General features: G+C 45.1%; 1 protein-coding gene across 1 annotated transcript; it reads left to right on the forward strand.

Moving 5' to 3' along the window:
- Positions 1–4,849: 4,849 nt before the first annotated feature.
- On the forward strand, positions 4,850–27,889 carry pear1 (platelet endothelial aggregation receptor 1; the record flags this gene model as incomplete). Its single annotated transcript, XM_080540395.1, has 22 exons — positions 4,850–4,956; positions 5,307–5,408; positions 5,511–5,611; positions 5,821–5,913; positions 10,931–11,177; positions 12,145–12,250; positions 12,610–12,752; positions 13,277–13,483; positions 13,949–14,123; positions 14,908–15,028; positions 15,444–15,607; positions 16,511–16,613; positions 17,029–17,175; positions 18,190–18,321; positions 18,573–18,701; positions 21,290–21,415; positions 21,804–22,013; positions 23,434–23,543; positions 24,103–24,229; positions 24,407–24,469; positions 26,503–26,697; positions 27,750–27,889. 22 exons carry the CDS (start codon positions 4,850–4,852, stop codon positions 27,887–27,889), a joined length of 3,048 nt encoding a protein of 1,015 aa, XP_080396521.1.
- Between the last annotated feature and the right edge of the window lie 72 nt (positions 27,890–27,961).

Genomic DNA, 27,961 nt, shown 5'->3' on the forward strand with positions numbered 1-27,961 from the left:
GTATAGATTTCTTCAATGGTTAGAATTGTGGAAAAGTATGTTGTTGACATACTGTCTGAAATAATCATTGTTCTATTTTTAGCTTCCTTTTTTTTCCGTTTTGATCCTGTAATTTGTTTGTCATGGCAACAAAAAAAGTTGATTCGTCGAGTCGAAAATGATATCAACATTTTCCAGTAATCTCTATGCAATCTGTAAGACCGACGATTGGAACGGAACGTTGGAACAACATGCATGAGTGTCTTGAGAGATTAATTTGAAACCGGTGCATCTGTTTTCATTTGAGCCTTGTTTGCATTGAAGTCCCCATGCGGTTCTGGAAAGAGCATTGTGGGGCCCTCTTAGGCACTAGAACATTCTCCAGTGTGTACGATGCACACACGCCTGGGCCCTCCGATTGGTTCTTGCCGTTGTGAGCCAAGACAAGTCCCATGAATTAGCAAATGTCCTCAGACACTATAAATAGGCTCTCTGTCTCTCTGTACTCGTTTCAAAGCACGGGGCTCATTTTGTGTGTGGAGCGTTACACGAACATGAACACAAATGAGCTGCCGGTGTGTGTGTGTGTGTGTGTGTGTGTGTGTGTGTGTGTGTGTGTGTGTGTGTTTATGTGTGTTTATGTGTGAGTGTGCGTGTGTGTGTGTTTATGTGTGTGTGTGTGTGTGTGTGTGTGTGTGTGTGTAAGTGTAAGTGTAAGTGTAAGTGTAAGTGTAAGTGTAAGTGTAAGTGTAAGAGTGCATGTGGGAGTGTGTATGTGTGTGTGTCTGTTTGTGTGAGTGAGTGTTTATGTGTGAGTGTGCGTGTGTGAGTGTGCGTGTGTGAGCGTGTGCATGTATGAGTGTATGTGTGTGCATATGTGTGCGTGTGCATGTGTGCGTGTGTATGTGTGTGTGTTTATGTGTGAGTGTGCGTGTGTGTGCATGTATGAGTGTGCGTGTGTGCGTGTGCAAGTATGAGTGTGTCTGTGTGACTGTGTGAGTGTGTCTGTGTGAGTGTGTCTGTGTGAGTGTGACTGTGTGAGTGTGTATGTGCATTTGTGTCATAGAGTTTGCCCCTTAGTCTCTATTGTTTTATTGGGCCACATGAAAGTTAAACTGTGTTGGATGAGATTGTCTGCTTTGCTCGTTGAAACCAACTGAAAGGCGTGTTAGTTCTCTTCTGCCTTATTGGTCCAGACACCACCTCCATGCCATTGGTTGCTCGAGGCACATTTGTGACACATTCTAATGCTTTGGTCCTCATGTTGGGATCCGATGTAATGATCGGACTTTTCTTTCGAAAAAAATATGAATACATTTCCACGTTGTTGAAAATCAATGACACATCGCTAGTCAACTAACAAAGCTTGTTTTGTGAGCCTGCTAACAATGTAAAGTAGTGTTCTAGTTAACTAGACCAGTGGGGATTACTCACCTAATCCATTGCATTGCAGCATTTTGGCTTGACTGGAGAGTTTGTGTTGTGATTCTCAACAACGTTGAAACGTAGTTCCGTGTTTCAAAAGAAAAGTCCAAACGTTTTGATTGGTTGCCGACATGCGGACCAAATGATCAGACTGTGTCACATTTGGTGCCCACTGCACATATTGCATCTGAAACTAAAATGCTTAGTGATATACCTGTAGAATTGTTTTCCATAAATAAAACAACACATAATCCCAGTCTTGATATAAAGGAAAAAGCTAATGATAACTTAGGGCTGAATGTCGGCCTAATGATGTGCTCTCAGAAGCAGAGGCCAGTCCGAGGCTCCGTCATGAATCAATAATCAACCCGCATTATGGGCGGAGTAGCTAATGAAAGACTATTTCAGTTTTGGTAGCACCTGCACCCCTTTAGCTCTGCATGCAGGGGGGTGTTACCCCTGACTACCAGGCATGTCTACCTGCTGTGCAGGGGAGGCTGGTGGAGGTAGAAATCAGGTCGAATTCCGTTCCAGGCATTCCAATGAGCCCGTCCTCCGATTTCTACCTCTGCTACTGTTAGAAGTCAAGGTAATCCAGACATGTAATGTGAACTCCCACTGAGCCTTTGCTGAAACCTCACGTCTGCACTCATTAAGCACTCTTTCTCAGCTCTTAAGAATTCCCCAATGCGGTCTTAAGGCTTTCTCTTATGAAGTGCAATTAAAAACAGAAAAAAAAGGTCATTTAAAAAGTATTTACCCCAGTCCAATGAAGAGGCTGGTAAAGCTGATTGCTCCTCTTGATAAAAACCATATGCCTGTTCTTATAAAAAAAGTCTGTTTTTGTGGTGCAAGGTTTTTTTGTTTAAGGCATGAATGTCTGTGCCAGAATGTGAATTAACTCCTGACAAAGGAGAGGAGGGTTAAGGGGGGGTGATCTATCAAAAGCAGAAGATCAGTATGTGCACTTTGATTCATGATACAGGCCACACTGAGCCAGACTTCTACTTAACTTCAACTGTAGGCTTGTTCAGGTGAAAATCGCTGGCTGCAGTGCGTGGATCGTGGCGCGTGGCGTACATTTGACATACATGCAAGGTTGATTTGGGACTGTTTACACAAAGCCTAGGAATAAGCCAGGACTAGAACCCTTAGAAGGGAGCCTCGGTGACATTGGAAAGTTAGAGGAGAAAATCTTTGGAGGAGGTAGAAATGTTTTATGAGTGTTCATTCTCAGTATCTTGTACCCTGTGTTTATACAATGTATCCATGTAAACAACCATGTCTAGTCAGTGAGTAGATTTCCCATCGTTTCTGTCTTAACATTTCACATTATATATGATGTATCCCTGAAATGTTTCTCATTCGCTGTGCCAAGATCTCCATGTTCCTTCTTGGTTTTTTTTGCTCGAGCTGAACACAAATTCTCGTCATCCTAAGGAATTAAATATAAATAACTGAATACCCCCAAGTCCTTATTTTGTTTACGTTGATGACATGAGAAGCTATGGAAGAGCTAGTCTTGTCAGGGGTGACGCATTATCAAAACAGAAGGGAATAGCCTTGACCAATGCTATGTCAACATGACGTCCCCCTCCTCCAAATACCGTCACTTTCCCACGATGGGTGAGAATGTCCCTTCATCTGTCCCATGCTACAGTGTTCCCGAACTCGTGTCCATTTCCATGGGAGCATTTTTTGGGGTAAAAGGCCCCTCTTTTGGGAATGGCCTCCCTGCCGCTCCCTGAGAGCCTGCGCTGGTCCCTGTCCAAAGGCGTTCCCATGGGGCTGCGTGCCGATTAGATCCAGATGGAGATGGAGTGTGTGGAAGGGGGACAACGCTAGGAGGAGCGTGGAGACCTCGCTCCAGCTCTGAATGATAATGGCTAGCTAGGATGAGACCTGGGGAGTCGCATTCCTCCACCTTCATCTCTTTCTCTCTCTCTCTCTCTCTCTCTCTCTCTCTCTCTCTCTGTGTCTCTCTCTCTCTCCTTCTCTCCCTCACTCTGTCTGTCTGTCTCTATCTCTCTCTCTCTCTGTGTCTCTCTCTCTCTCTCCTTCTCTCTCTCACTCTCTGTGTGTCTCTCTCTCTGTCTCTCTGTCTCTCTCTCTCTCTCTATGTCTGTCCATCTGTCTCTCTCTTGCTCTCCTTCTCTCTCACTCTCTGTCTGTCTGCCTGTCTCTCTCTCTATCTCTCTCTCCCTCTCCCTCTGTATGTCTGTCCATCTGTCTCTGTCTCTCTCTCTGTTTTAAGTGCCATATGGGTTGGATGTGTTGCTCGATGGGGAGCATTCAGGGTTAACGCAGTGCTGTTAACTCAGTGCTGGCCCGTCGCCCTGCCTCAGTTTAGTGTTTAATGAAGTCTTTTACAGGGGTAATACTTCCCTGCTTTATAGGTGCTGAGAATATCATTAGAAGCCTATCGGAGTGAATATATCGGAATTGTTTGAATAAAAGCTCATATTATCTACATTGTAAACTGGGAAGTGATACCTTGAAATATTTGCCCTATACAGCCTGGCAACAAAACCAGCGAACTTGAAGTATATACAACCGTACGCCGTGTTATGTAAGAAAACAATCACACTTGCTTAAATAACCTTACAAGGGTAACCTTATTTCTTATTGTATATTATATAATAATAATATAATATATCATTTAATTATAATATAATGTATTATTATTATTATTATTATTATTGTTACGATTCCGTCACTCACTTCGCTTCATGCTAGTGACTTGAAACCTGGCAGTAGGATAGTGACCTGTGACCCCCAAATGTAATATGACCCCTATTGGCCTATAACAGGTTTTTGAAATTGCCAACTTCGAAAAAGACGAGAGACGCTGGCGTTGCTTGTTCGGCGCTTCTCCGACGGAAGTCTAGGTGTGATTGCAGCATACAGAGCAGATTGTCCTACAAAGACACTTAGATTTAGATTCCATTAGGCTCTCAGGATCATACCCCTAAAGTCACATTTAAATCAACCAAAAGGGGGAGCCATAAATGCCATGTTTATGTTTGTTATGCTTTGATGTGGTCATGAAATTGGTACACATGTCCTGGGGGTACAGATCCTAAACATGGTCATGATTGGCCATACTGTTGGGCTTGTGAGCGTGGTATATCATATTAATGCCTATAAATCAACGATGGGTGCCAGTATCATTTAGGAACTTGGAACACCGGTCTAGAGCTCTGTCAGGAACATCCCTATCCTAACAATAACAATCGCTATAAACCTGGTAGATATCTCGAAGGCTCTCCCTTGATAATTCTCAGACAGCCGTTTGATCCTGTGACCTTGCCATGAGGGTTAATAGCTGCTTTAATAATAATAATTATTATTAGTAGCAGTAGTAATAGTATTACTACTACACAGGCCTTGTAAGGTAAATGTCATGCACTCTCAGTAACCATGTCCCCTCTCTCTCCTCAGGACCATGCAGTCACTGCAGAGCTGTGAAGTCCTGCTGGTTCTCAGCTTTCTGATTGACATCTCGTGGTCTCTGAACCCCAGGGACGCTAACGTGTGTAGCCTATGGGAGAGGTGAGTCTAAATGACTCAATTGACACCATGCAATTATCCCCTACCTCTACCTGCTGTTGTGGAATGTAGTCCTACTGTGGCTCTTCCTAAATTGTGCTCATGTTATCTGTTGCTTGTTGTTTCTGTGTTTTCAGTTTTCCCCATATTGTCAGCGTCTTTGAGCCTCGGAAAAGCGCTATTTAAATACAATGAATTATTATTATTATTATTATTATTATTATTATTATTATTATTATTAAATTGTGTCTTGTGGTTCCTCTGACCATGATCCTGAACATTATTACTACTACTATTAATGAACAATATCTTCTTCATGTTATGTTCTGAGTACATATTGTGGTCTTTTTCAGTTTCACAACCTCCGTAAAGGAGTCGTACGCTCACCCTTATGACCGTGTGACAGAGGAGCCCTGCTCCGACCCCCGGACGTCCTACAAATGCACCCGCCACAGGTAACACCGTTCTGCTGACTCACTACCTGTTCACTTCCTGGTCCGGTCTGCAGAAGGTCAAAGGGGTAACAGGAAGACTTCTATCTGATTGTTTGTGTCCAGGATCACCTATAAGACGGCATACAGGCAGGCGGTGAAGACGGACTACAGAAGGAGGTACCAGTGCTGTCCTGGCTACTACGAGAGCAGAGACAAATGTGTCCGTAAGTAGCGAAGCCACGACTGACTTTGGCCCTGTATATTTATATTGTGTATGTTTTTTTGTTTTTTTGCTATCAGTTCTGTGAACTGCAGACATAAGCTGGTTATAACACACTATTAGCTTTTTAATGAAGAGTTGACAACTTTCGTATGTCCCCACTTGCCTGGTGTACCAAGTAGTGTGTCTGTGTGTGTTTTTTCATCACGATAGCTCGCTGTACCAAGGAGTGTGTCCATGGTCGATGTGTTGCCCCAGACCGCTGCCAGTGTGAGGGAGGCTGGCGTGGGGATGACTGCTCCAGTGGTGAGTTACATAACACACACACACACACACACACACACACACACACACACACACACACACACACACACACCCACACACCGCTCTGTCCGCTCTGCAGGAAATTACAAGTGATCATTACTCAAAAACTGTTCCTGACATAATATAGCACTCAATCACACGGAGGTCTTTCCAACATAAACAGCAACGGACCCTTACCAATAACACACAGCGTTGCGTCACTAGCGTTAGCCACAGCCCAGAAATAAGTTTAATAGACCAGGAGGACAATAATATGTCCTACTTTATGCCCTCCCTGTCAGTTGCCATTTGACATTACATCCATTGTATCTCTTCCCACCAGCCAACAGGGTTTTAAGACCAAGATCTCTATCCCTTTCCACTAAGAACCCAAGGACAATAACCTAAAATGAATTCTGCTTCTTGCTCTGCAAGAACGCACTGCTGAAATCACGTAGTCACCAAAACAACATCTAATGGGCGCAGCGAAAAAAACTAGATTTTAGTTTGATTTCTGCACGGAAATCACGTTTTATATCCACAACTTCTGTGTGATGCAATCATCCCTGTGGTGCCTCTGAACTCAGCCAGGTCAACAGCACGGCTCTGCTTCGTTCGCTAAGAAAATGGAGGCGTGGCTTGACCTAAACTGGTGGTGGCTGATGCCTTCAGAGGAGATGATGGGGAAAGGGGAAATGGAAAATGTTACCCTACTCTCCCCTCTCCCCTCTCCCCCTCTCCCCTCTCTCTCCTCTCTGGGCAGAGGAGTGCTGGCCTTGGCTCCGACGTGGAGGCCTATAATAGGGCCCACTGGCAGAGTGAGAGCTGACACTTCCTGGATGGCTGTGTGTTGAGCTAGCTGTGGGAAACAAGAGAGGTTGAGGTTTTTAATGCTGAACTCACTCAGTACTATACTGAAGAGATCAGGGAAGAGGAGAGAGGGGGCGTGAGGGGGGGTGGGCAGAACGTGAGAGACAGATATTTAGAGAGTGATTATAACAGGAAAGAGAGAGAGTGTGTGGGGGGTGCGGGAAGCAGCAAATAAAGAGAGAATGACAGAAACTTAAGGAGATAGGAAGAGAGATTGATAGGGTGATTATAATGGGAGAGAGAGAGATAGAGATAGAGAGTGTGATGATAGTGATTGTTAGGGGACAGAGACTGGGATTGGATGGATCAAAAACATCAACAACAGATGGAGATGCAGAGAGAGAGAGAGGCGGGGGGGGGGGTGGTGTTCGATGCAGACAAGACCTCCACCGTCACTCAGACAATACACTTGGGGAAAGACAGGAATTTTCCCACCATATTAACACGTTCCACTTACAGTGGAAAATGGGTTCGTTTCTGAATTCAGATGTGAAATGAGAAACATCGAAGACAATTCCTGTCAGAAAAGTGTTCAACTGTTTTGAGTTTGGCTCAGCGGAGGTCTTGGGTACAGCCAGCTGGTCCTAGCACAGCTCACACTTCCAACAAGAGCTCTTCAATCACCCACTCTTACGGCTGGCGGCGTCAGCCTCGGTACTCTGACAGCGAGGACCCCTCGGTTCTTCAGCTAACCTCCATAGCCGTCCTAGAGAAGGCCTGTGTAAACATCACTGCTGCTCCAGCTGAGTTTCCTATAACTCAGTGTGACACACACTCAGACCCAAACCCCTCAGCGTCTTTCACATGCCCGCACAAAGAACGACTTAACGTTTTGATTCAGTTAAACAGAGAGAAAAAGGTCCTCCTCCGAGGTAAGAGTAATAAACATTACGCTCCAGAGCTGTGTTCTCACTCCAAGAGAAATCTGGCCGCACTGCAGCCCCCATTTTCTTGTCAGAGACAATTTGTACTGTTTATAACTGGGACATGGTACATGCATGGCTTTCAGGGAAGGAGAGGTGGGTGGACGATCTTTGGGCGAAACAAATCAAACTGAAGGGGTGGTTGAGTTGAGATTCCTGAGTGTAGATTTCTAAAGTACAGTAAGTTTTGTAGAGATCATTTACACATTTTGTCATGTTCCACCGACAAGTTATCAATCCATCATTTGCATTGTTGTCGTCGTCGTCGATCGTCTGCGAGAGCTTTTCAGTCAGTTACATCATCCGTATGGGGTATCGCTTTTCCTTGAAACGAGTGTGTGCCCGAGTCAGATGGAATTATTGATGAGAAATTGGAGGAATGTGTCCATGACAGATCTCGGTTCTCATGCCAGCGATGATCCCACCCTGTTGTCTTTTTTCCCCGTGATTGAAATCCAAACCCTGTGCGAATCTCCATTTTGGGACGGCCTTCTGAGCCATCCTGAAAGGCCGCTGTAAAATTCCAGATTTTAACCTCGTCCGTCTTCCCGGCTCCATGCAAATCGCCCTGTCAATTGTGAATCACAAGTTGGTAAGGTGATATCCTGGAGCTGAGGGCAGATTGGACATAGACGGGCATGTCTGTGTTAGTCAAAAACCTAGAGGGAAAAAATACATTGCCCAATGGGAGAAATCTCTAGCATTATGTGGTACTTCAGTTCCTGTTCTGTGTGGTCCTCTGTGGCTTAGTGGGTGGAGCATGGCGCTAACAACACTTAGATTGTGGGTTCGATTCCTGGTGGGACCATATATACTGAAAAATGTATGCACTCACTGCAATGTAAGTTGCTTCGGATAAAAGCGTTAGCTAAATGGCAAGAAATGATCTGTTGTTGTTAGATTGATTCATGTCAGTCCCAGGGGTGTAAATGGAATTATATTAAATTGGATTTCCTCTGGTTTATTTGTACAGTTAACCTTTTTCAATTACATCACATGTATCCCCACACACCTACAGAACTGCATTGTATAATTATTATTGTCACTCTTTGCCACTTTTATTACTTATTATTGAATTGTTGTTGCTGCTTTGTTGAATGTGGAGCAAGATTCCAAAACATTTTATTTCATGATTCATTAAAGAAGGAATGCCAGTGGAGTGGAGGGCAATGGTGGATAGGGAAGTGGAGGAAGAAGGGGAGAGAAGAGAGGTAGGGTTCTTTATAGGTGAGGGGGATGTCAAAATTAAAATAATAATAATAATAATACATTTATTTTATAAGGCGCCTTTCATGGCACTCAAGGTCGCCGTACAACAACAAATTCAAAAACAGCCACAAAATTCAATACACAAAATACATAGAAATATACAGTACAAAACATAGCCAGCAGCAGAGCAGCACGGGAACAGCAAATCAAGAGGGATACGCCTGCGTAAACAGGTGGGTTTTGAGGTGGGTTTTGAAAGAGGAGATTGAATCAATGTTCCTGATGTCGAGGGGGAGGGAGTTCCAGAGGCGAGGGGCGGAGCGGCTGAAGGCTCTAAACCCCATGGTGGACAGACGGGCTGGGGGGACGGTCAGGTTGATGGAGGAGGCAGACCTGAGGGACCGGGTGGGAATGTTGATGTGGAGGAGGTCGGACAGGTATGGAGGGGCGAGGTTATGGATGGCCTTGAAAGTATGGAGAAGGGGAGGTGTGAAGACAAGGATGATATACAGGATACTGAGGAAAGGGAAGGTGAGGAGGCCGGCTGCAGAGAAAGTATGGGAGAGAGTATTTCCAGAGATGAGGGTGGGAAGGGTATGGGAGAACTTGAAGGTGAAGTGGAACTCCATAGAATGTGAGGAGATGGATTTTTTACTGAGGCACAACAGGATATTTAACAATGTTATTATAAGCAAGTTTGAGGCAAATGTTGATAGGATGTGTGATGTATGTGGGGAAGCAGCAGAGACATTCATGCACCAATATGTGGAGTGTGGGAGACTGGGGTTATATATGGAGAAGATGAAAGAGTTGATTAGTGGAAACTGGGAAGGAGGGTATGTGGAGGAGATGGATTGGAAGGAGTTGTGGTTGTTTGGGGTGGTGGGTAAGAAGAAAGGGTGTAATGTGAATTTGCTGAATTATGTATTGAGTCACGGGAGGTATGCGGTCAGGCTGAGAAGGAATGTGGCTCATTATGAAAAGAGGGTGGTGGATGTGTGGGAGGTGTTTAAGGATCTGGTGAGAAGGGATGGAGGTATGATAAGGATGTGTGTGGGGAAGGAGACATTTGAGAAGGTGTTTGGGGAAGGGAGCACATGTATAACTGTGGGGAAGGATGGAGGGTTGGTATATGATTTTGAATGAATTGTTGTGTTTGTTTGTTTTTTGTTGTTGGTTTGAATTGATGTTTTTATTATTTTTGTTGGTTTGAACTGTTGGGTTTTCTTATTTTATTGGTTTCTTTGAGTTTGAGATAGGGGGGCTGATGCCTTCCTATGTGTAAATAATGTAAATGATACATTTTTGATAATACAAGATTTAAAAAAAAAGTGGGTAGAGCATGGCGCTAACAACACTTAGATTGAGGGTTCGATTCCTGGTGGGACCATATATACTGAAAAATGTATGCACTCACTAAAATGTCAGTTGCTTCGGATAAAAGCGTCAGCTAAATGGCAAGAAATGATCTGTTGTTGTTAGATTGATTCATGTCAGTCCCAGGGGTGTAAATGGAATTATATTAAATTGGATTTCCTCTGGTTTATTTGTACAGTTAACCTTTTTCAATGACATCACATGTATCCCCACACACCTACAGCACTGCATTGTATAATTATTATTGTCACTCTTTGCCACTTTTATTACTTATTATTGAATTGTTGTTGCTGCTTTGTTGAATGTGTTGCAAGATCCCAAAACATTTTATTTATTTATTTATGTTATTTTAGGGTTAGGGAAAGTAACATTTGGAGATGCCAAAGAGAGTAAACGTGACATTTAAGTCCACTAGACTAGTTTATGTATGTTTCTGTGATGTGTGATGCCATATGGTCCGCGTCTCTGCTTCTCTGGTTATTATGTCATTGTCTGTCATGGCTGCATGTGTATATCGAAATCCATACTGTCTGTTATGTTTCATGTGTGTGTGTGTGTGTGTGTCTGTGTGTGTGTGTGTGTGTGTGTGTGTGTGTGTGTGTCTGTGTGTGTGTGTGTGTGTGTGTGTGTCTTTATTCCAGCCTGTGATGACCAACACTGGGGTTCAGGCTGCGGTCAGCTGTGTAAGTGTCAGAGCGGAGGCCTGTGTGATCCTGCCACCGGCACCTGCCAATGTCCACCTGGCTTCACAGGACGCCACTGCGAGGACCCCTGCCCCTCAGGCACCTTTGGCAAGGGCTGTCTACAGCAGTGCCAGTGCGGAACAGGAGGGTCCTGTGATAAAGTGACTGGAGAGTGCCTGTGTCGAGAAGGTTTCACTGGAACATTGTGAGTATTTGTCTCTAATGTTGTCTTTAATTTTCATACAGGGTAATACTTTTCTTTATGTGGGAGTGGGAGGTACTATATTATTATATATATTAGGTTCGGGTAAAGTAATGTTAAATAAGACAAAAATGTGAAGGTATTGTACTGTAGTACACATGACGTGACCTAATTTGATCGCCACAAATGCACATTTATAGCGGAAAAAGACCCTGTTGCTCGACCCACACTAGCTAGCTTAGCGCATGAGTCATCAGTTACACCCTGTGTTTTAGACGCCCCTGAGGATGAGTAGAAAATGAATAGCCGTCAACCACTAGGTATTACTGGAAACTCACACACACACACACACACACACACACACACACACACATCTTTATGGAAGGCAGCCGCCAATGTCGAGAAACAACGCATCACTTGAGTATAAGCATGTCCAGGAAACCTGTTTGGCAAATCCCACTCAGTGATAAAGCTCTTCTGTCTTCAGTGTTTTTTTCGATACCATACTTCTGCTCTCTGTCCGCTTTGGGACCTCCAGTCAGGTCAGGCCACAATGAGCTGCCTTCGTTTTTTTTCCGACCCTTAGCGAATTAGCTGTACCTCGTTCCAAATGAGGTCAGTCTTGGCGAGCTCGTTGATGACAATATTGTCCAAACGTTTCAACCGATAGTCTCTAAAGTGACTTCTGGTGACATGACATCATAACAGCAATCACGTTTTGAGCTACCAGATGCAGTAGATACATGGGGGAGGCTGGTGGAGGTAGAAATGGGAGGACAGGCTCATTGTAATGCAAGGAACGGAACATGATACCCTTCCTTATTCCGTTCCATGCATTACAACGAGTCCCGTCCTCTGATTTCTACCTCCGCCAGCCTCCACTGAGGAGGTATTCCATGAGAACTTACATAATACCTCAGTCTACACTACAGGACATGAGCTCAAGTTGTGTCCTGTCTCTGTTCCTCAGCTGTGAGAAGGCGTGCCCTAGGAACCGCTGCCAACTCAGATGCCCGTGCCAGAACGGGGGCATCTGCCAGGGGAAGGGGGTCTGTGTGTGCCCCCCAGGGTGGTCGGTACGTTTCACGAACCCCCAAACAGATCAAACGCAGTATCACACACAGTATCACACACAGTGTCATACACAGGATCACACACACAGCATCACACACAGCATCACACACAGTATCTGCTCCATGTTTCTAATGTGATTTTGCATACTATGACTGTGTGTGTGTGTGTGTGCGTGTGTGCGTGTGTGTGTGTGTGTGTGTGTGTGTGTGTGTGTGTGTGGGTGTGTGTGTGGGTGTGGGTGTGTCGTAATCACAGACAGCATTATGTACAGTTTGTATTATTCTACCCTCACCTCTATCTCTCACTCCCCCCACCCCCTCACAACCCCCACCCCCACACTCTCTCCCCCTCTCCCCCTCAGGGTGCAGTGTGTACAGAGCGTTGTGCAGAGGGCAGGTTCGGCCCTAACTGTGCCCAGGAGTGTGTGTGCCACAACAGGGGCCACTGCGACCCCGAGACGGGCCAGTGTCAGTGTGCTGAAGGCTTTACTGGAACCAGGTGTGTGTGTGTGTGTGTGTGTGTGTGTGTGTGTGTGTGTGTGCATGCATGTGTTTGATACCATCCCTCATTCCATGTGCCTGTCGTCTGATTTCTACCTCCGACAGCCTCCCCTGACCTACAGAATATGTGGAGTATTCCCAAAATACAGTAAACATGTTACGGTACATGTGGGAAAACTAGGGTTAGGGTTAGGTGCTAGGGGGACTTGGTACATGCTGGCATGCCTAACCCTAACCCTACCCCTAACCCTACCCCTAACCTTACCCTAGCACCCTAGCACCTAACCCTAACCCTAGTTTTCCCACATGTACCGTATTCCCACATGTACCATAACATATATACTACATATATACCATATATACTACTATAGATACATACTGTATCACTATCATTGTCTTGTTTTATATCACTAAACTGCATTTCGTTGTCTGGTACTTGTACTCTGCAATGACAATAAAGCTGAATCTAATTTAGTCTAATCTAATCTAATCTAATCTAATATGTGTGTGTCCTTCCCATAGGTGCAGTGAGGAGTGTTCTGTGGGTAGTTACGGGCGGGACTGTAAGGGTGTGTGTGACTGTGCCAACGGGGCGCGCTGCTACAACATAGACGGCGGCTGCCTGTGTGAGCCGGGCTTCAGCGGACCCCACTGCAGGGAGAGGATGTGTCCCCACGGCACCTACGGACTGCACTGTGAACGCACCTGCCTCTGCCAGGACGCACACACACTCAGGTGTGTGTCAGGGTCACACACACACACACACACACACACACACTCAGGTGTGTGTCAGGGTCGGATACGCTCACTCATTGTTATGCAGACTGGCGCATACACACATACACACACACACACACACACACACACACACACACACAGAGACCCAGACAGTCACATGCAGACACACACACACAGACACACACACACAGACACACACACACACACGTAGATTACTTTTTCTTGCGATGGCTGATGGATAGATGATTCACTTACGTAGACAAAGTATTTGTTGTAAGTCATTTTGGATAAAGGCGTCTGCTAAATGCCCACACACACACACTTAATTAACTATTAATTTACCTCTGTTATTTATTTATGTTTATATGAACTTCTTTATGTTCTTATAGCCTACTAGCATTGTGTCTCCATGGTCTATGCTTGCCTCTTCTGACCTTGTGTACGGTTGTCTCCATTGGCCAGCTGTCATCCAATGAAAGGCGAGTGCACGTGCCAGCCAGGCTGGGCGGGGCTCTACTGCAACGAGACCTGCGCCCGCGGTTACTACGGCCACGGGTGCCTGGAGCCCTGCCTCTGTGTGAACGGAGGGGTGTGTGACAGCGCTAGCGGGCGTTGCCTCTGTACCCCCGGGTATACGGTGAGTGACTAGGACTGGCACCACTGAGACCAGGTGTCTGTGTGTGTGTGTGTGTGTGTGTGTGTGTGTGTGTGTGTGTGTGTGTTTGTGTGTGTGCAGCATTGATGAACACTTTCCCAGTTTCTTTTTTTTATGGTCAAGCGAATCTATGAATATTATAATCAGGATGCAATATTGAGTTTTGCCTGAATAGTTTATCTGTGTATGTCAGTGGAGACTTGTAGAGGTAGATATCGGAGGACAGGCTCATTGTAATGCATAGAATGGAATAAGGAGTGGTATCAAATATTCCATTCCATTACAGTGACCCTGTCCTCCGATTTGTACCTCCAGCAGCCTCCCTTAGCTTATGTCCTTCTATGTCTGCTGTGTTTATAACCAGCTTATGTCTGCTGTGTAGGGTGTTATAACCAGCTTATGTCTGCTGTGTAGGGTGTTATAACCAGCTTATGTCTGCTGTGTAGGGTGTTATAACCAGCTTATGTCTGCTGTGTAGGGTGTTATAACCATCTTATGTCTGCTGTGTAGGGTGTTATAACCAGCTTATGTCTGCTGTGTAGGGTGTTATAACCAGCTTATGTCTGCTGTGTAGGGTGTTATAACCAGTTTATGTCTGCTGTGTAGGGTGTTATAACCATCTTATGTCTGCTGTGTAGGGTGTTATAACCATCTTATGTCTGCTGTGTAGGGTGTTATAACCAGCTTATGTCTGCTGTGTAGGGTGTTATAACCAGCTTATGTCTGCTGTGTAGGGTGTTATAACCAGCTTATGTCTGCTGTGTAGGGGGATCACTGTGAGAAGCCCTGTAAGAGCGGCGCCTACGGGAAGAACTGCTCCCTGGAGTGCTCCTGCTTTAACTCCATAGACTGTTCACCTATCGATGGGGTCTGCTTCTGCAAAGAGGGTAAGCCACTGATGGGACTCACAGACGGACGGACGGACAGGCAGGCAGGCAGGCAGACAGACAAAGAGACGGACGGACGGATGGACAGACAGACAGACAGACGGACAGACGGACAGACAAAGAGACAGACAGACAGACAGACAAAGAGACAGACAGACAGACAGACAGACAGACAGACAGACAAAGAGACTGAGAGACAAAGAGACAGACAAAAAGACGGGCACACAGACAAAGACACAGACAGACAGACAGATAAATCCGCACTGCTCATGTTAATGTATTACTTAGTATAAATGGTTGCTCTTGTGTCTCCGCTGGTACAGACAGACAGACAGACAGACAGACAGACAGACAGACAGACAGACTTGTACTTATTGCTTTCCTTTACAAAATGTCCGTCTCTGTGCGTCTGCAGGCTGGCGAGAGCGAGACTGCTCGGTCCCCTGCGCTGAGGCCACCTGGGGCCCCGGCTGCAACGCCACATGCCAGTGTGCCAACGGGGCGTCATGTGACCCAGCAGACGGGTCCTGCACCTGCACGGCAGGCTGGCAGGGGTCTCTGTGTGACCAGGCATGCCCGGTTAGTGCCAACAATAATAATAATAACTTTTTATTTGTATAGCGCTTTTCCTGCAAACGTTGCAGCTCAAAGTGCTCCAATCATTATATAATCAAACAAAACAAAAAAAAGATTGGTTTTTAGTCTTGACTTGAACATTATTTGCGGAGGTTGCATCCCTAATGTAAACTGGCAGTGCATTCCACAATTTGGGTGCATAAAATGAGAATGCAGCCTCACCAAATCTCTTTTTTTGTACATGTGGTACACAGAGAAAACCAGCGTCAGAAGACCTGAGAGCTCTATTGGGCTGATATGCCAGTGCAACACTGTAGGAAACACTGATGTGTAACGCTTGACAAGCAACGTCAAGGCAGCACGCGTCTACATTCACATTTACATTTTTGGCATTTAGCACTCACCCAAACCAAACGACTCACAACTTTTATCTAAGTAACAAAATCCTCTATTAAACTATCAATCTACATTACCGGTTACTAATGACCAATTATTCCATTACCAATTACCTCATGATTGCACTCTTGTCTTCCCATAATTTTTTAATGAGGAAAATATGCCAGCTACATGTACATATATCATGTAGTATGTATGTAGTGTAGCATGCCAACATACCGTTAATACAGAGTGGATTACTAACCTCACCCTGAGGTATGCTTAAGCCTACATTTCATTTTGGATGTGTGTACTCCCCTCATCTCTAACGAGGCTAACTCCTGCCAACCATCCGTTGACAGCGCGACGTGCCAAAGAAACGTTAGCTTGGCTCTGGCGGTGTGTGTGTGTGTGTGTGTGTGTGTGTGTGTGTGTGTGTGTGTGTGTGTGTGTGTGTGTGTGTTGGCTGAACGGGTATCAGGGATTCCCTTGACGATGCTCTCTCCTGTTGGCGCGTGTTTGTGTCTACAGATGGGCACTTTCGGACCGGGCTGTCTGAAGAGGTGTGACTGTCTCCATGCCGACGGTTGCCAGGGCGCCAGCGGGCAGTGTCAGTGTCTGCCAGGCTGGACTGGTAAGTACCGACATCCTCCGTTGTGCCCATGCCAGCTTGGGACAGGACCCAGGGATTAGTCAGCCCCCGATGTGTGCCACAGGTTTAGAAAACACCCATCCTCTCTGTCTGTCAATCCGTCTGTATGTCTCTCTCTCTCTCTCTCTCTCTCTCTCTCTCTTTCTCTCTCTCTCTCTCTCTCTCTCTCTCTTGCTTTTTCATTTTCTCTCTCTATATATATTACAGTGTTTAAGAGAACAATAGAAGCAACTCTCTCTTTCTCTCTCTTTCTCTCTCTCTCCCTCTTCCTTTTTTCGTTTTTTTTTCTCTCTCTCTATTGTGATAAAGAGGACAATAGAAGCAACTTGATGTGTATTAGCGTTTCACACGTGGGATATTTGATTGGATGACTATTTTGATCTTTATCCAATCCTAGGAGCCCGCTGTGCCCAGCCGTGCCCAGAGGGTACCTGGGGACGCCACTGTAACCTGAGCTGCTCTTGCCAGAACAGCGCCACCTGTCTGCCACACAGCGGAGCCTGCATGTGTCGCCCAGGCTACTGGGGACCCCTCTGTCAACACAGTAAGCACCATGAACAACTGTCAATCACACGGGTGGAATATGGTGAAATATGGTGAAATATGGTGAAATATGCTGGTGAAATATGCTAGTGAAATATGCTGGTGAAATATGGTGAAAAATTGTAGCAAGATGTAGATTTACTGATTGTTATCCAGTATCACCTGCAGGTAGCGTTGCCAACTGTCCCCTGTATTAGCCGGGATGTCCCGTATTTTGGGCTGGATGAATATACAGGACCTGCCTTGTCCCATAATATTCTTCCAATCACAGGCCCCCCCTCATGCGCCAATTCCTGCAAACCAAACGCCATTTTTTTGTCCCATATTTGTTAGTGAGAAGGTTGGCAACCCTACCTGCATGACATTGAATTCTAGAAGGTGGTTGGATTGACCTCTATGTTGAAATGAGTAGAGAATGTGCTACAAATGCATGATCTCAATTCTTTTGAAGGTGCACAGAACTGGTTCTAAGGGTGTTTGGTATACTAAGCTTGAGGTTTTTTGTGATTGAATCACCATTCCTTCTCTGTCTCTGTCCCTCTCTGTCTATGTCCTTCTCTCTGTCTGTCCCTCTCCCTCTCTCCTTCTCCCTCTCTGCCCCTCTCTCTCTCCTTCTCTGTCCCTCTCTCTCCCTCTCTCTCCCTCTCTGTCCCTCTCTCCTTCTCCCTTTGTCCCTCTCTCTCCTTCTCCCTCTCTCTCCCTATCTCTCCTTCTCTGTCCCTCTCCCTGTCTGTCCCTCTCTCCCTCTACCTCTCTCTCTCTCCCTCTACCTCTCTCTCCCTCTCTGTCCCTCTCTGTCCCTCTCTCCCTCTCTCCCTCTACCTCTCTCTCCCTCTACCTCTCTCTCCCTCTCTGTCCCTCTCTCCCTCTACCTCTCTCTCCCTCTCTCCCTCTACCTCTCTCTCCCTCTCTCCCTCTACCTCTCTCTCCCTCTCTCCCTCTCTCCCTCTACCTCTCTCTCCCTCTCTGTCCCTCTCTCTCTGTCCGTCTCCCTCTCTGCCTCTCCCTCTCTCAGTCTGCAGTGCGGGTGTGTACGGGGACCATTGCAGTGTGACATGCCCCTCCTGCGCCCACTCCTCCTCCTGCCACCATGTCACAGGCCAGTGTGTGTGTACCTCTGGGTACACTGGAGCCCTCTGTGAACAAGGTCTGCACCGCCTGAGACCACACTCATGTCTCACCGTCTACACAGGAACTGATATTTATAAACTGCTATATTTAAGTATATTATTAGTTATTTCATAACCTATAATATGATTCCTTATTATATGTTACATGTATTGAAAAGAAAAAGGGAAAAAAAACTGAAAGTCAAAATGTTTGAGTAAGAAATACAATAGTGAGTTTGTATTTTCGTCTTATTTTCAATGTTGACTGTTTTGTTTGTGTGGTTGCTAGTATGCCCGGTGGGTCACTATGGTAACCAGTGTTCCGCGGTGTGTCGGTGCGCGCACAACTCAACGTGCCACCATCAGGACGGCTCCTGCCACTGTCCCCCTGGGTGGACCGGCCCTGACTGCTCCTTACGTGAGTCTGCTGCCCTTCATCAGCACGCTGGTCTTCATCAGCACGCTGGTCTTCATATAAGAGCACGACCTCCAATGTGATATTGCTTTTATACAACAGTTCTACAGCGACATTTATTAGTTAACAGTAATAAGCGACAACAGATTATGATTTGTTCGTTTATTTAATCATTTTATTTTGGCTCCGCCAACAAACATGAACACAAACATCCGCAGGCGAGCTACTTTGTATTAACGGTCATTCAATAGAACACCTGTGCGGCGGAGTGATACATATAGTTAAAAGTCCCAGTGCTGCTGATATGCTGTATATAATAATTAATTTAATAATTAATAATAATAATAATAATTAATAATAATAATGTTGTCATTTAGCAGACGCTTTTATCCAAAGCGACTTACAATTACGAATTACAGGGACATTCCCCCTGGAGTAACTGAGGGCTAAGTGCCTTACCCAAGGGCACACTAGTAGTGGTGTGGTTTCAGGCGGGATTTGAACTCACAACCTTCCGATCCCAAGTCCAACTCACTATCCACTAGACCACCACTACCCGGGGCTCTACGCTAACCTTTTTCACTAGGAGCACATGTGCTCCTAAATGAAAAATGTTAGGGGCACACAAAGAAATTTAGGAGCACAGTGAAAAATGTAATTATAACACATTTTTATTAGTGATTTTGCAATTTTTGCACCAAAATCACACATTGGCCCATGCCTACAGCCCTACTAGACGCAGAGCTGATGGCATTGTATTATGGTAACTAGCTGTGTCAAGTTCTCCTGGTTAGCAGCATGTTCATTCATTCATCCATGTCATGCCTGTCAGCTAGCAGCTAGCAGCCCAGCCAGGCTTTAGGGCTAGGTCTGTCAGCTAGCAGCCCAGCCAGGCCATGCAGAGGTCTGTCTCCATGCTGCCCACCTCCCTGCTGCTGGGTCAGGCTACATCAGTCACACACGGTGGCCAGACAACTCCACATCTAGGGGTATTAAACTACCCCACATCCAGATGACCAGTCCCCAGCCCCATGCTGCCCGGGGTGGTGACATGTGGAGGTGGCCAGCCCAGCACGGTGCCTCTGCGGCGGCTAGCTGTTAGCACACCACCATCCCCGGGGGTCCCACCTCTCTGCCACACTCAAGTACAACATGTTGCATTTTCATGCCATTAGGCAACTTGCTTCCTAGGGTTTCCTAGGATTAGAGATGCATTTGGACTTCTGGAGTACCTCCACTACTTTCAATGGGTTCTGAAGGTCTGAGAGCTTTCTACTTTCTACCCTGGGTAGTTAACCCTGGTTGTAACCTTGGGTTCAAATCTGGAGTGTGTGGGACCAAATCTGTAGATGTGGTGAGCTAATGAAGCTAATGCTAATGAAGCTTGAGATGAGAAAAGGGCGCTTGTCTCTTTAAGGCCCAGGAGGGAGTTAGCGATTAGCGATGTTAGCTTAGCGCCAGTTTAACAGAAGTAACTTCACTTTTAACATGACTTCCCGTGGTCGTAGCGGGCTGGCTGACGGCTTAAAATGTGGCCACACGGTTCGCGCAGATTTAATTTTAGAATAAAAAAAATAAAAAATAAAAAATTTCGGTACTCGCACGTGTGCTCGTGAATTTATTTCTCTAGTCGCACAGATGTATTTTTAGTCGCAAATGCGAGTGAAATGGTCGCACTGTAGAGCCCTGCCACTACCCCTATATATCGGCACTCATGGAATGCATTTTGTCCAATCAAATTACTTGGTCCGAACTAACTGTTCTATAACAACGCTTTGATTGTGGGGACCATATACTGAAAAATGTATGCACTCACTGAAATATAAGTCACTTTAGATAAAATCTTCATCTAAATGGCATATTAACTTATATATATTATATACAGTAATACATACTGAAGATACAGTATAGTTGAATAGTGATGTCGATCAGGGGAGGCTGGTGGAGGTAGGAATCAGAGGACAGGCTCATTGAAATGTGTTTGATACTGTTCCTCATTCCGTTCCATGCATTATAATGAGCCCGTCCTCCGATTTCTCCCTCCACCAGCCTCCCCTGATGTAGATATAGATAGATAACGTGGTATTAATTACGATTAGTGTATTTCAAATTCACATAACTTTTATTTTTCTAATGAGGTAACATGAGGTAAACTACTTTGTGGCATTTGGTACAACAATAACAGGCTACAGATCATTTATTTATTTATTTAGGATTTGCACACCCACACACACACACCCACACACACACACACACACACACACACACACAGACACACACACACACACTATGACAAATGAAAGACAAAATAAAAACAAAAGGCAAATTGTGCAGGGGAACGTGAGTTCAGATGACGTCTTTCTAGGACGTCCAGATGACGTCTTTAGGACATCTTATGGACTACGGAATCGTCACCTGGACGTCCTAGAGAGACGTCATCTGAACCCACATTCCGGCTTCCCTGAGGACCTCTTTTGGACTCGTTGTTTACTGGGTTAAGAAACCCTGATTATGTGTTCAAGCTCACAACGAGACGTGTATGGTCTATAACTGTTCTCATCTCACTCTCTGCTTGTGTTGTGTGTCTGCAGAATGCCGTGCTGGGATGTTTGGCCCAAACTGCGCCCTAGCGTGCTCTTGCCCACCTAACTTCTACTGTGACCCTCAGACCGGGGAGTGTGTGTGTGAGTCTGGACGCGGTGTCGACTGCAAACAAGGTACGTGCGCTTCAGTGGGGTCCTATAACCACACATTTACAACCCAACAACGATAAACCATACCCTATACTAGAAGCTAACATCCATTTAAATTGCTAAAATCAAGTTTATTACCTGTTTTTACTACTACCATGTCAACACAAAGACGATTTCGGATCATTTTACTGTACATCAATCAAAATAAGATCCCATTTCACGACCAGGGGCGGTATTCGTCAAAGGAAAGCCCAGGCTTATTTTGGATAACTCTCCCGAGACTTATCAAAATAAGCCTGGATTGTCCTTTAGTGACGTTGATGGAATACCCCCCCAGGACAGTCATCTGTAAGTTGGGTGTTCCACTGCTTCGTTGCGGCGATGACTCACGGACGCCGTCCTCCCTCCACAGAGCGCTTTGTGAGCGTGATGGTGCCTCTGTCCCCAGGCGAGAGGGACTCGTGGGGGGCGATCGGGGGCATCGTGGTGCTGGTGATCCTGGTGGTGGTGCTGCTGGCCCTCCTGCTGCTGTACCGCCGCAGGCAGAAGGAGAAGCAGAGCAACACGCCCACCGTCTCCTTCTCCGCCTCGCGCACCGTCAACTCCGAATACGCCATACCAGGTACTATACCACTGTTTGGCGGGGGTGAATGCGTTGGTTGAGTGCGATGCAGTTAAAGCAAGTGTCAATAAACGTTGATCGTTGTAGAATTTCCATTTCATTTGGCGTGGTGCAGCTTGGCTTTTAGGTCTCTCCTGCAAGGCACAGTTGTAGGGAATGTGACTATGCCTACCTTGTTGTTAACTGGTTTCACTTTGGTCTTGGCAGTTTAACAGCCTTGTTGTACGCAGTACTCAAGTTGTAAAAGAAAATCAGGGGGGATGGTGGATTTTATCATATGGGGACAATTTTAGCATCCCAACAGCGTCAGTGACTTCAGGGTCAGTGACTTAGTAAAAATGTCATTGCATGTGTGCGTGCCCCCCCCTCGCCCACAGTATTTTACTCAATATGCGCAAAACTAAATGTTGAAATAGCAGTAATACCACGTTCATTGATAAAATGACATAAGGGATGGAAAGGGGGGATGGCAGTTTTAGAAGGGGGATGATTTTGACCGTTTTTTATTTCAGGGGGGATCCCCCCTCAACTCGAGTGCTGGGTATGGGGAGTCTTTTACGGTTCCTCTATTTTAGCTAGATCACTGTTTGCACTTCTGGGCGGTATTCCATCAACTTTGCGCAGGAAAATCCAGGCTTATTTTTTTGAAGTCTCGCAAGACTTATCAGAATAAGCCTGGATTTCCTTTAGCGACATTGATGAAATACCCCCCTGGTTAGATGCTAAACTGCATTTTGTTGTCTGGTACTTGTACTCTGCAATGACAGTAAAGTTGAATCTAACGTAATCTAATCTTTAGCAGTGATCCTTCTTCTTCTTCTTCTTCTTTGTTTTTCAGAAGTCCTCCAGTTTGATTAGATTAGATTCAACTTTATTGTCATTGCAGAGTAATGTAATGTGTAAAGTACAACCAGACAATGAAATGCAGCTTAGCATCTAACCAGAAGTAAAGCATCTGAGTAGAAAGAAACCCCAATGCATCGGTAAATGTTTACAGATATGTGACTGCAGTCCGTTTTAACTGCCAAATGCAGTCTCTTTTGTTCTAGTTTCAGTTAATATATTAGGTTTTGGTTATATAGGCCTAGTTTTTGAGCTGAGGATACAGTACTTGTACCTCTAGAAGTACGTGTACCTCTTCATCCCCACAACCCCCCCCCTGTACAGTTTCTCTACTGTAAACAATAAAATAAAAAAGGTAATTCTTCCATCTTCTAGCATTGTGCCTGCCAATGGCCCCTGGTACTAGCGTAGCTTTGTTTTTCTTATGATGACTGATGGATAGATGATTCACTTACTTAGACAAAGTACTCATTGTAAGTCGCTTTGGATAAAGGCGTCCGCTAAACGTCTAAAATGTAAATGTAAATGTACTCGCATTCTTTTACAGTTAATGAAATCATCGCTTGTTGCTTTTCAGTGGTTCCTCACAGTCATCACCACTACTACTCCAACCCCAGCTACCACACCCTGACCCAGACCAGACCTCCCCTGCCACATGTCCCCAACAACCATGACCGTGCCATCAAGGCAAGTGTCAACACGTTACATCTGCCTCAAGTCATTACCACCTCGCATCATTACCGCCTCGAGTCATTACCGCCTCACCCTTCCATCAACACACTACAACATCTCTCCCTATTCACTTGACACTTTTTTTAATCACGTTTTTTTTGTTTTTTATTGTGTATTTTCCACAATATATCACAGGTCCAAACAGGACCAACAAAGAACAAACTTAAATATATCCCCCATACCTCAAATACCAGACATATACATACATACATACATACATACATACATACATACATACATACATACATACATACATACATATATACATACATACATACATACGTATATGCATACATACATTATACATACATACATTATATATACATACATACATACATACATTATACATACATACATACATACATACATACATTATACATACATACATACAGTACATACATACATACGTACATACATTATACATCACTTGACACTTTGTTGATCTCAAAGACTTTGAGTTTGATTGCTGACGTGGGTGTGTGTGTGGTTTTTTATTATTCTTAATTCATAACAGAACACCAATAATCAGCTATTCTGCAACGTGAAGAACATGGAGAGGGAGAGGCGGGGCCCGTTCGGGGCAGAGAGCAACGCCACTCTCCCTGCTGACTGGAAACACCACGAGGCTCGCAAAGACCCAGGTCTGGCTTCTTAACTGCCCGCATCTAAACCTGCCATGCTCTTTTGCCAGCATTCATTCACTGCCATTTCATCACCTGGATTTGATTTACGTAGGTCTTCAAGACAGGCTATTTATTTTTCATGAGTTTGTTGTCAATAAAAAGAAACGATGCCAATTGAGTATTTAATGTTTACAGGAGCCTTTGGAATCGACCGCAGCTATAGCTACAGTGCCAGCCTTGGGAAATATTACAACAAAGGTACTCCTTGTTGCTATTCTCCTCCTTTTCCCTTTCACTTTGCCCCTTGTCTCTTTATTAATAAAGTAGGTGAAAATAACGTGTTACTTCTTCACTTACTTCACATACTTTACTTCTAAAGCTTTCTTTATGACATGAAAATAACCTGAAATAACTTCTTCTTAATTGCCGGTATTATTACCATCAATCACTTCTCACCTCTTGCTTTTCTTGTGTGGAATATTCACTTATTAACCCGTAGCGAAAACCAATCATGTCTGAACCTTTGACCCCATGACCTTTGACCCATGACCTTACTCAGCTTCCAGCATGTGACATCACTGACCCCCCTCTATAATATAAGATCTCGTATCAGTGTAGAAGAACATGCATTGGTCCAATTAGTGATGCCTTCCCAGCTCCTAGGAAGTCCCACTCTGGCAGACTACAGGGCTCCCCTCATCTACAAATGCAGATAGCCAGTACCTTTGTAGTATACATCTCATCACCTACAGTATACCCAGCACTCGAGTTGAGGGGGGATGGCATGGGGTCGAGTTGAGGGGGGATGGCATCCCCCCTGAAATAAAAACAGTCAAAATCATCCCCCTTCTAAAACTGCCATCCCTTATGTCATTTTATCAATGAACGTGGTATTACTGTTATTTCAACATTTAGTTTTGGGCATATTGAGTAAAATACTGTGGGCGAGGGGGGAACGCACACATGCAATGACATTTTTACCAAGTCACTCACACTGAAGTCACTGACACTGTGGGGATGCTAAAATTGTCCCCATATGATAAAATCCACCATCCCCCCCTCATTTTCTTTTACAACTTGAGTACTGAGTATACCATCCATCAAGTTTTGACTTGAAGCAGTAGTGGTAGTGCCATGTGTTCAATAACGAGGGAAGTGTCTCGAGTGTTTCTCTAGCCAGAAAGTGATGGATTGTGTAGGTGAGGAAATGAATACCCCACTTACCCATGGCATATATCTCTGTGATCATAACTTAACACTAGAACAGCCATGCCTTTTTTTTTACCTACTAAAAGAGCCGCCTCGGAGTCAAATGATGACAAACCCCCTCTTTACAATGCTCAAGCTGCTATTTACACACAACGACCACTAGTTGGCCTACACAGAAAAACTGCAAAATAGCTTTATACCAGTGGCGGGCGGTGCATTTCACACCTAGGCCTTCAGTGATGTCCGACACATTCCTACCTGAATTATTCTACCTCTTAATACCATCGTTATGACGCCATGGCTCTAGAAACTAGACAGAAAGCTGCGCACTTGTTCGTTGAGCTGTAAATCCACTCGGGTGTTCAAAAGTCCCACCCGGCATAGTTACGCATCTCAATAGTGAATATCAATAGTGCGTATCAATAGTGCGTATCCAATCAAAAGACGTGCTAGGTGCTGACATCATTGAGCCTTACAGCAGGCGCCGTTGTTGCTTTTGCTCGCCAACTCGAAATCTACGTAGGTTTCCACTAGGAACGCCACAGGTTTTCTCGGTCAACGTTAAGTTACAGGTCGCGGCACAGTTTATTGTGCAGGCGGGCAGATTTTGGAGCCCCCTGGCAACACATTTTGATTGGATAAAAGCTCTAACATAAAGGCCAGCCCTCCAAATCTCAATCGGAGACTGGAAGCAGCGCAACCAAGAGGAAAGCTATGAAATGAAGAGAATAGACTATGGGGAATCATTAATACATATTTGTGGAAAAAATATATTAAAATAAAATGTATATTCTGATTATGTTTAGGCCAGCAGAGAAGGCCTTGCTGGCCCTGACGGCACACTACTGCTTTATACTAGGTTATCCTGATGTGATTTTGAAAATGTAAGGATACTGGGTGGTAGAACGCACATATCTAGGGAAAGTCATGAAAGGGGGGTCCTGAAATTTGATCGAGTGCAAAGATATTTTAAAAAAGTACTCACAGGGGTCAAATGACCCCTCATGGCTGATTAAGTGTTAAGGCAGATATCTTCCTGCTGCTCTCTAACCTCTCTCTACACCGCCCCCTGCTGGCCACAGAGCTGAAGGACACGGTGGCGGTGAGCAGCAGCTCCCTGAACAGTGAGAACCCCTACGCCACCATCAAAGACCTGCCCGGCCTGCCCTTCTGCCCTCCTGAGTGCAGCTACATGGAGATGAAGTCAGCCTTGCCCCGCGAGAGGTCCTACACAGAGAACACCCCTCCACCCTTCAACACTGCAACTTTACGCAGAGGTGAAAATCTCTCTCTAGAAATATACACATATTTAACCATTTAGCAGACACTTTTATCCAAAACAATTTACAATTAGAGATTACAGGGACAGTCTCCCTGGCGTCATTTAGGGCTAATTGCCTAACTCAAGGGCACACTAGTGGTGGTGTTCCCAGGTGGGATTTGAACACATGACCTTCTGAGACCAACTCAATATCCACTAGGCCATCACTACCCCTATATAAATATATATCTTAACTCTTCCTTCTCCGAGCATTGTGGCTGCCAATGGCCCCTGGCCCTAGCATAGATTACTTTTCTTAGGATGACTGATTCACTTACTTAGACAAATGTATTTGTTGTAAGTAGCTTTGGATAAAGGCGTCTGCTGAATGCCAAAAATGTAAATGTAAAAGTAGGCGAAGAACAGACACATTGCTGAGAAAAGAACATTCATAATATGTAAAAACGTTTGAGTTCGATTTGCATAACACTTAGGCCTTTAAATTCCCTAGGGAACATAGGCCATCGATGCATACTCTCAAGTCATTATTGGGCCGGCTGGCTGGAATCGTATGCAAATGAATCTGGAGAGGGTCAAGGGTTTGTGGGTTAGATTGACTGATGGGGGGATGAGTTTCCGTGAGGCTGACTTAATGGACAGTAGTGTTTCATGGACAGTAGTGTTTTCATGGAAGGGAGGGGAGGTCATCTGAGGGGAGGAAACCAGGATGGTTTGGAAAGTCAATATTAGGGGTGGAGAATGGTTTCGTCTCGGCCATATCCTAATAACAGGCTAGGAGAAATTGAATTGAATTACTTGGGTTAGAGTTATACTTATTTAGTTATTACACATAAGTGTGCATTATACATGCGGTATGATCAGCAATTTAGCAATATCATTCTATTAAGAATTTAATCTCAAAATAAAAGATAAAATAGAACATGGTCTTATGAGACTCCTAGTACAGTGAACTTCCACAGCATGTCGATGAACTTTAGGTTTGCCCAGATATATCATCGCATAAAATAAAACTCTTTGTCTTTAACATCTCTCTTCCTGGTCTCTCAGAACGCAGTTCCCTTGGCAACGTCCCGGAACAGGAGCCCCAGAACCACTACGACCTCCCTGTCAACAGCCACATCCCCGGACACTACGACCTCCCCCCTGTCCGCCGCCCCCCCTCCCCACGCAGGAGACTGCCCCAATGACCCCCCCCCCCCGTCTGAGAGCACTTACACACCGTCCAGATGGAGGAGGCCATCATCCCCGGCATGGATCAC

This window comes from Nansenia antarctica, assembly GCF_963989245.1.
Source record: "Nansenia antarctica genome assembly, chromosome: 10".
NCBI lineage: Eukaryota > Metazoa > Chordata > Actinopteri > Argentiniformes > Microstomatidae > Nansenia > Nansenia antarctica.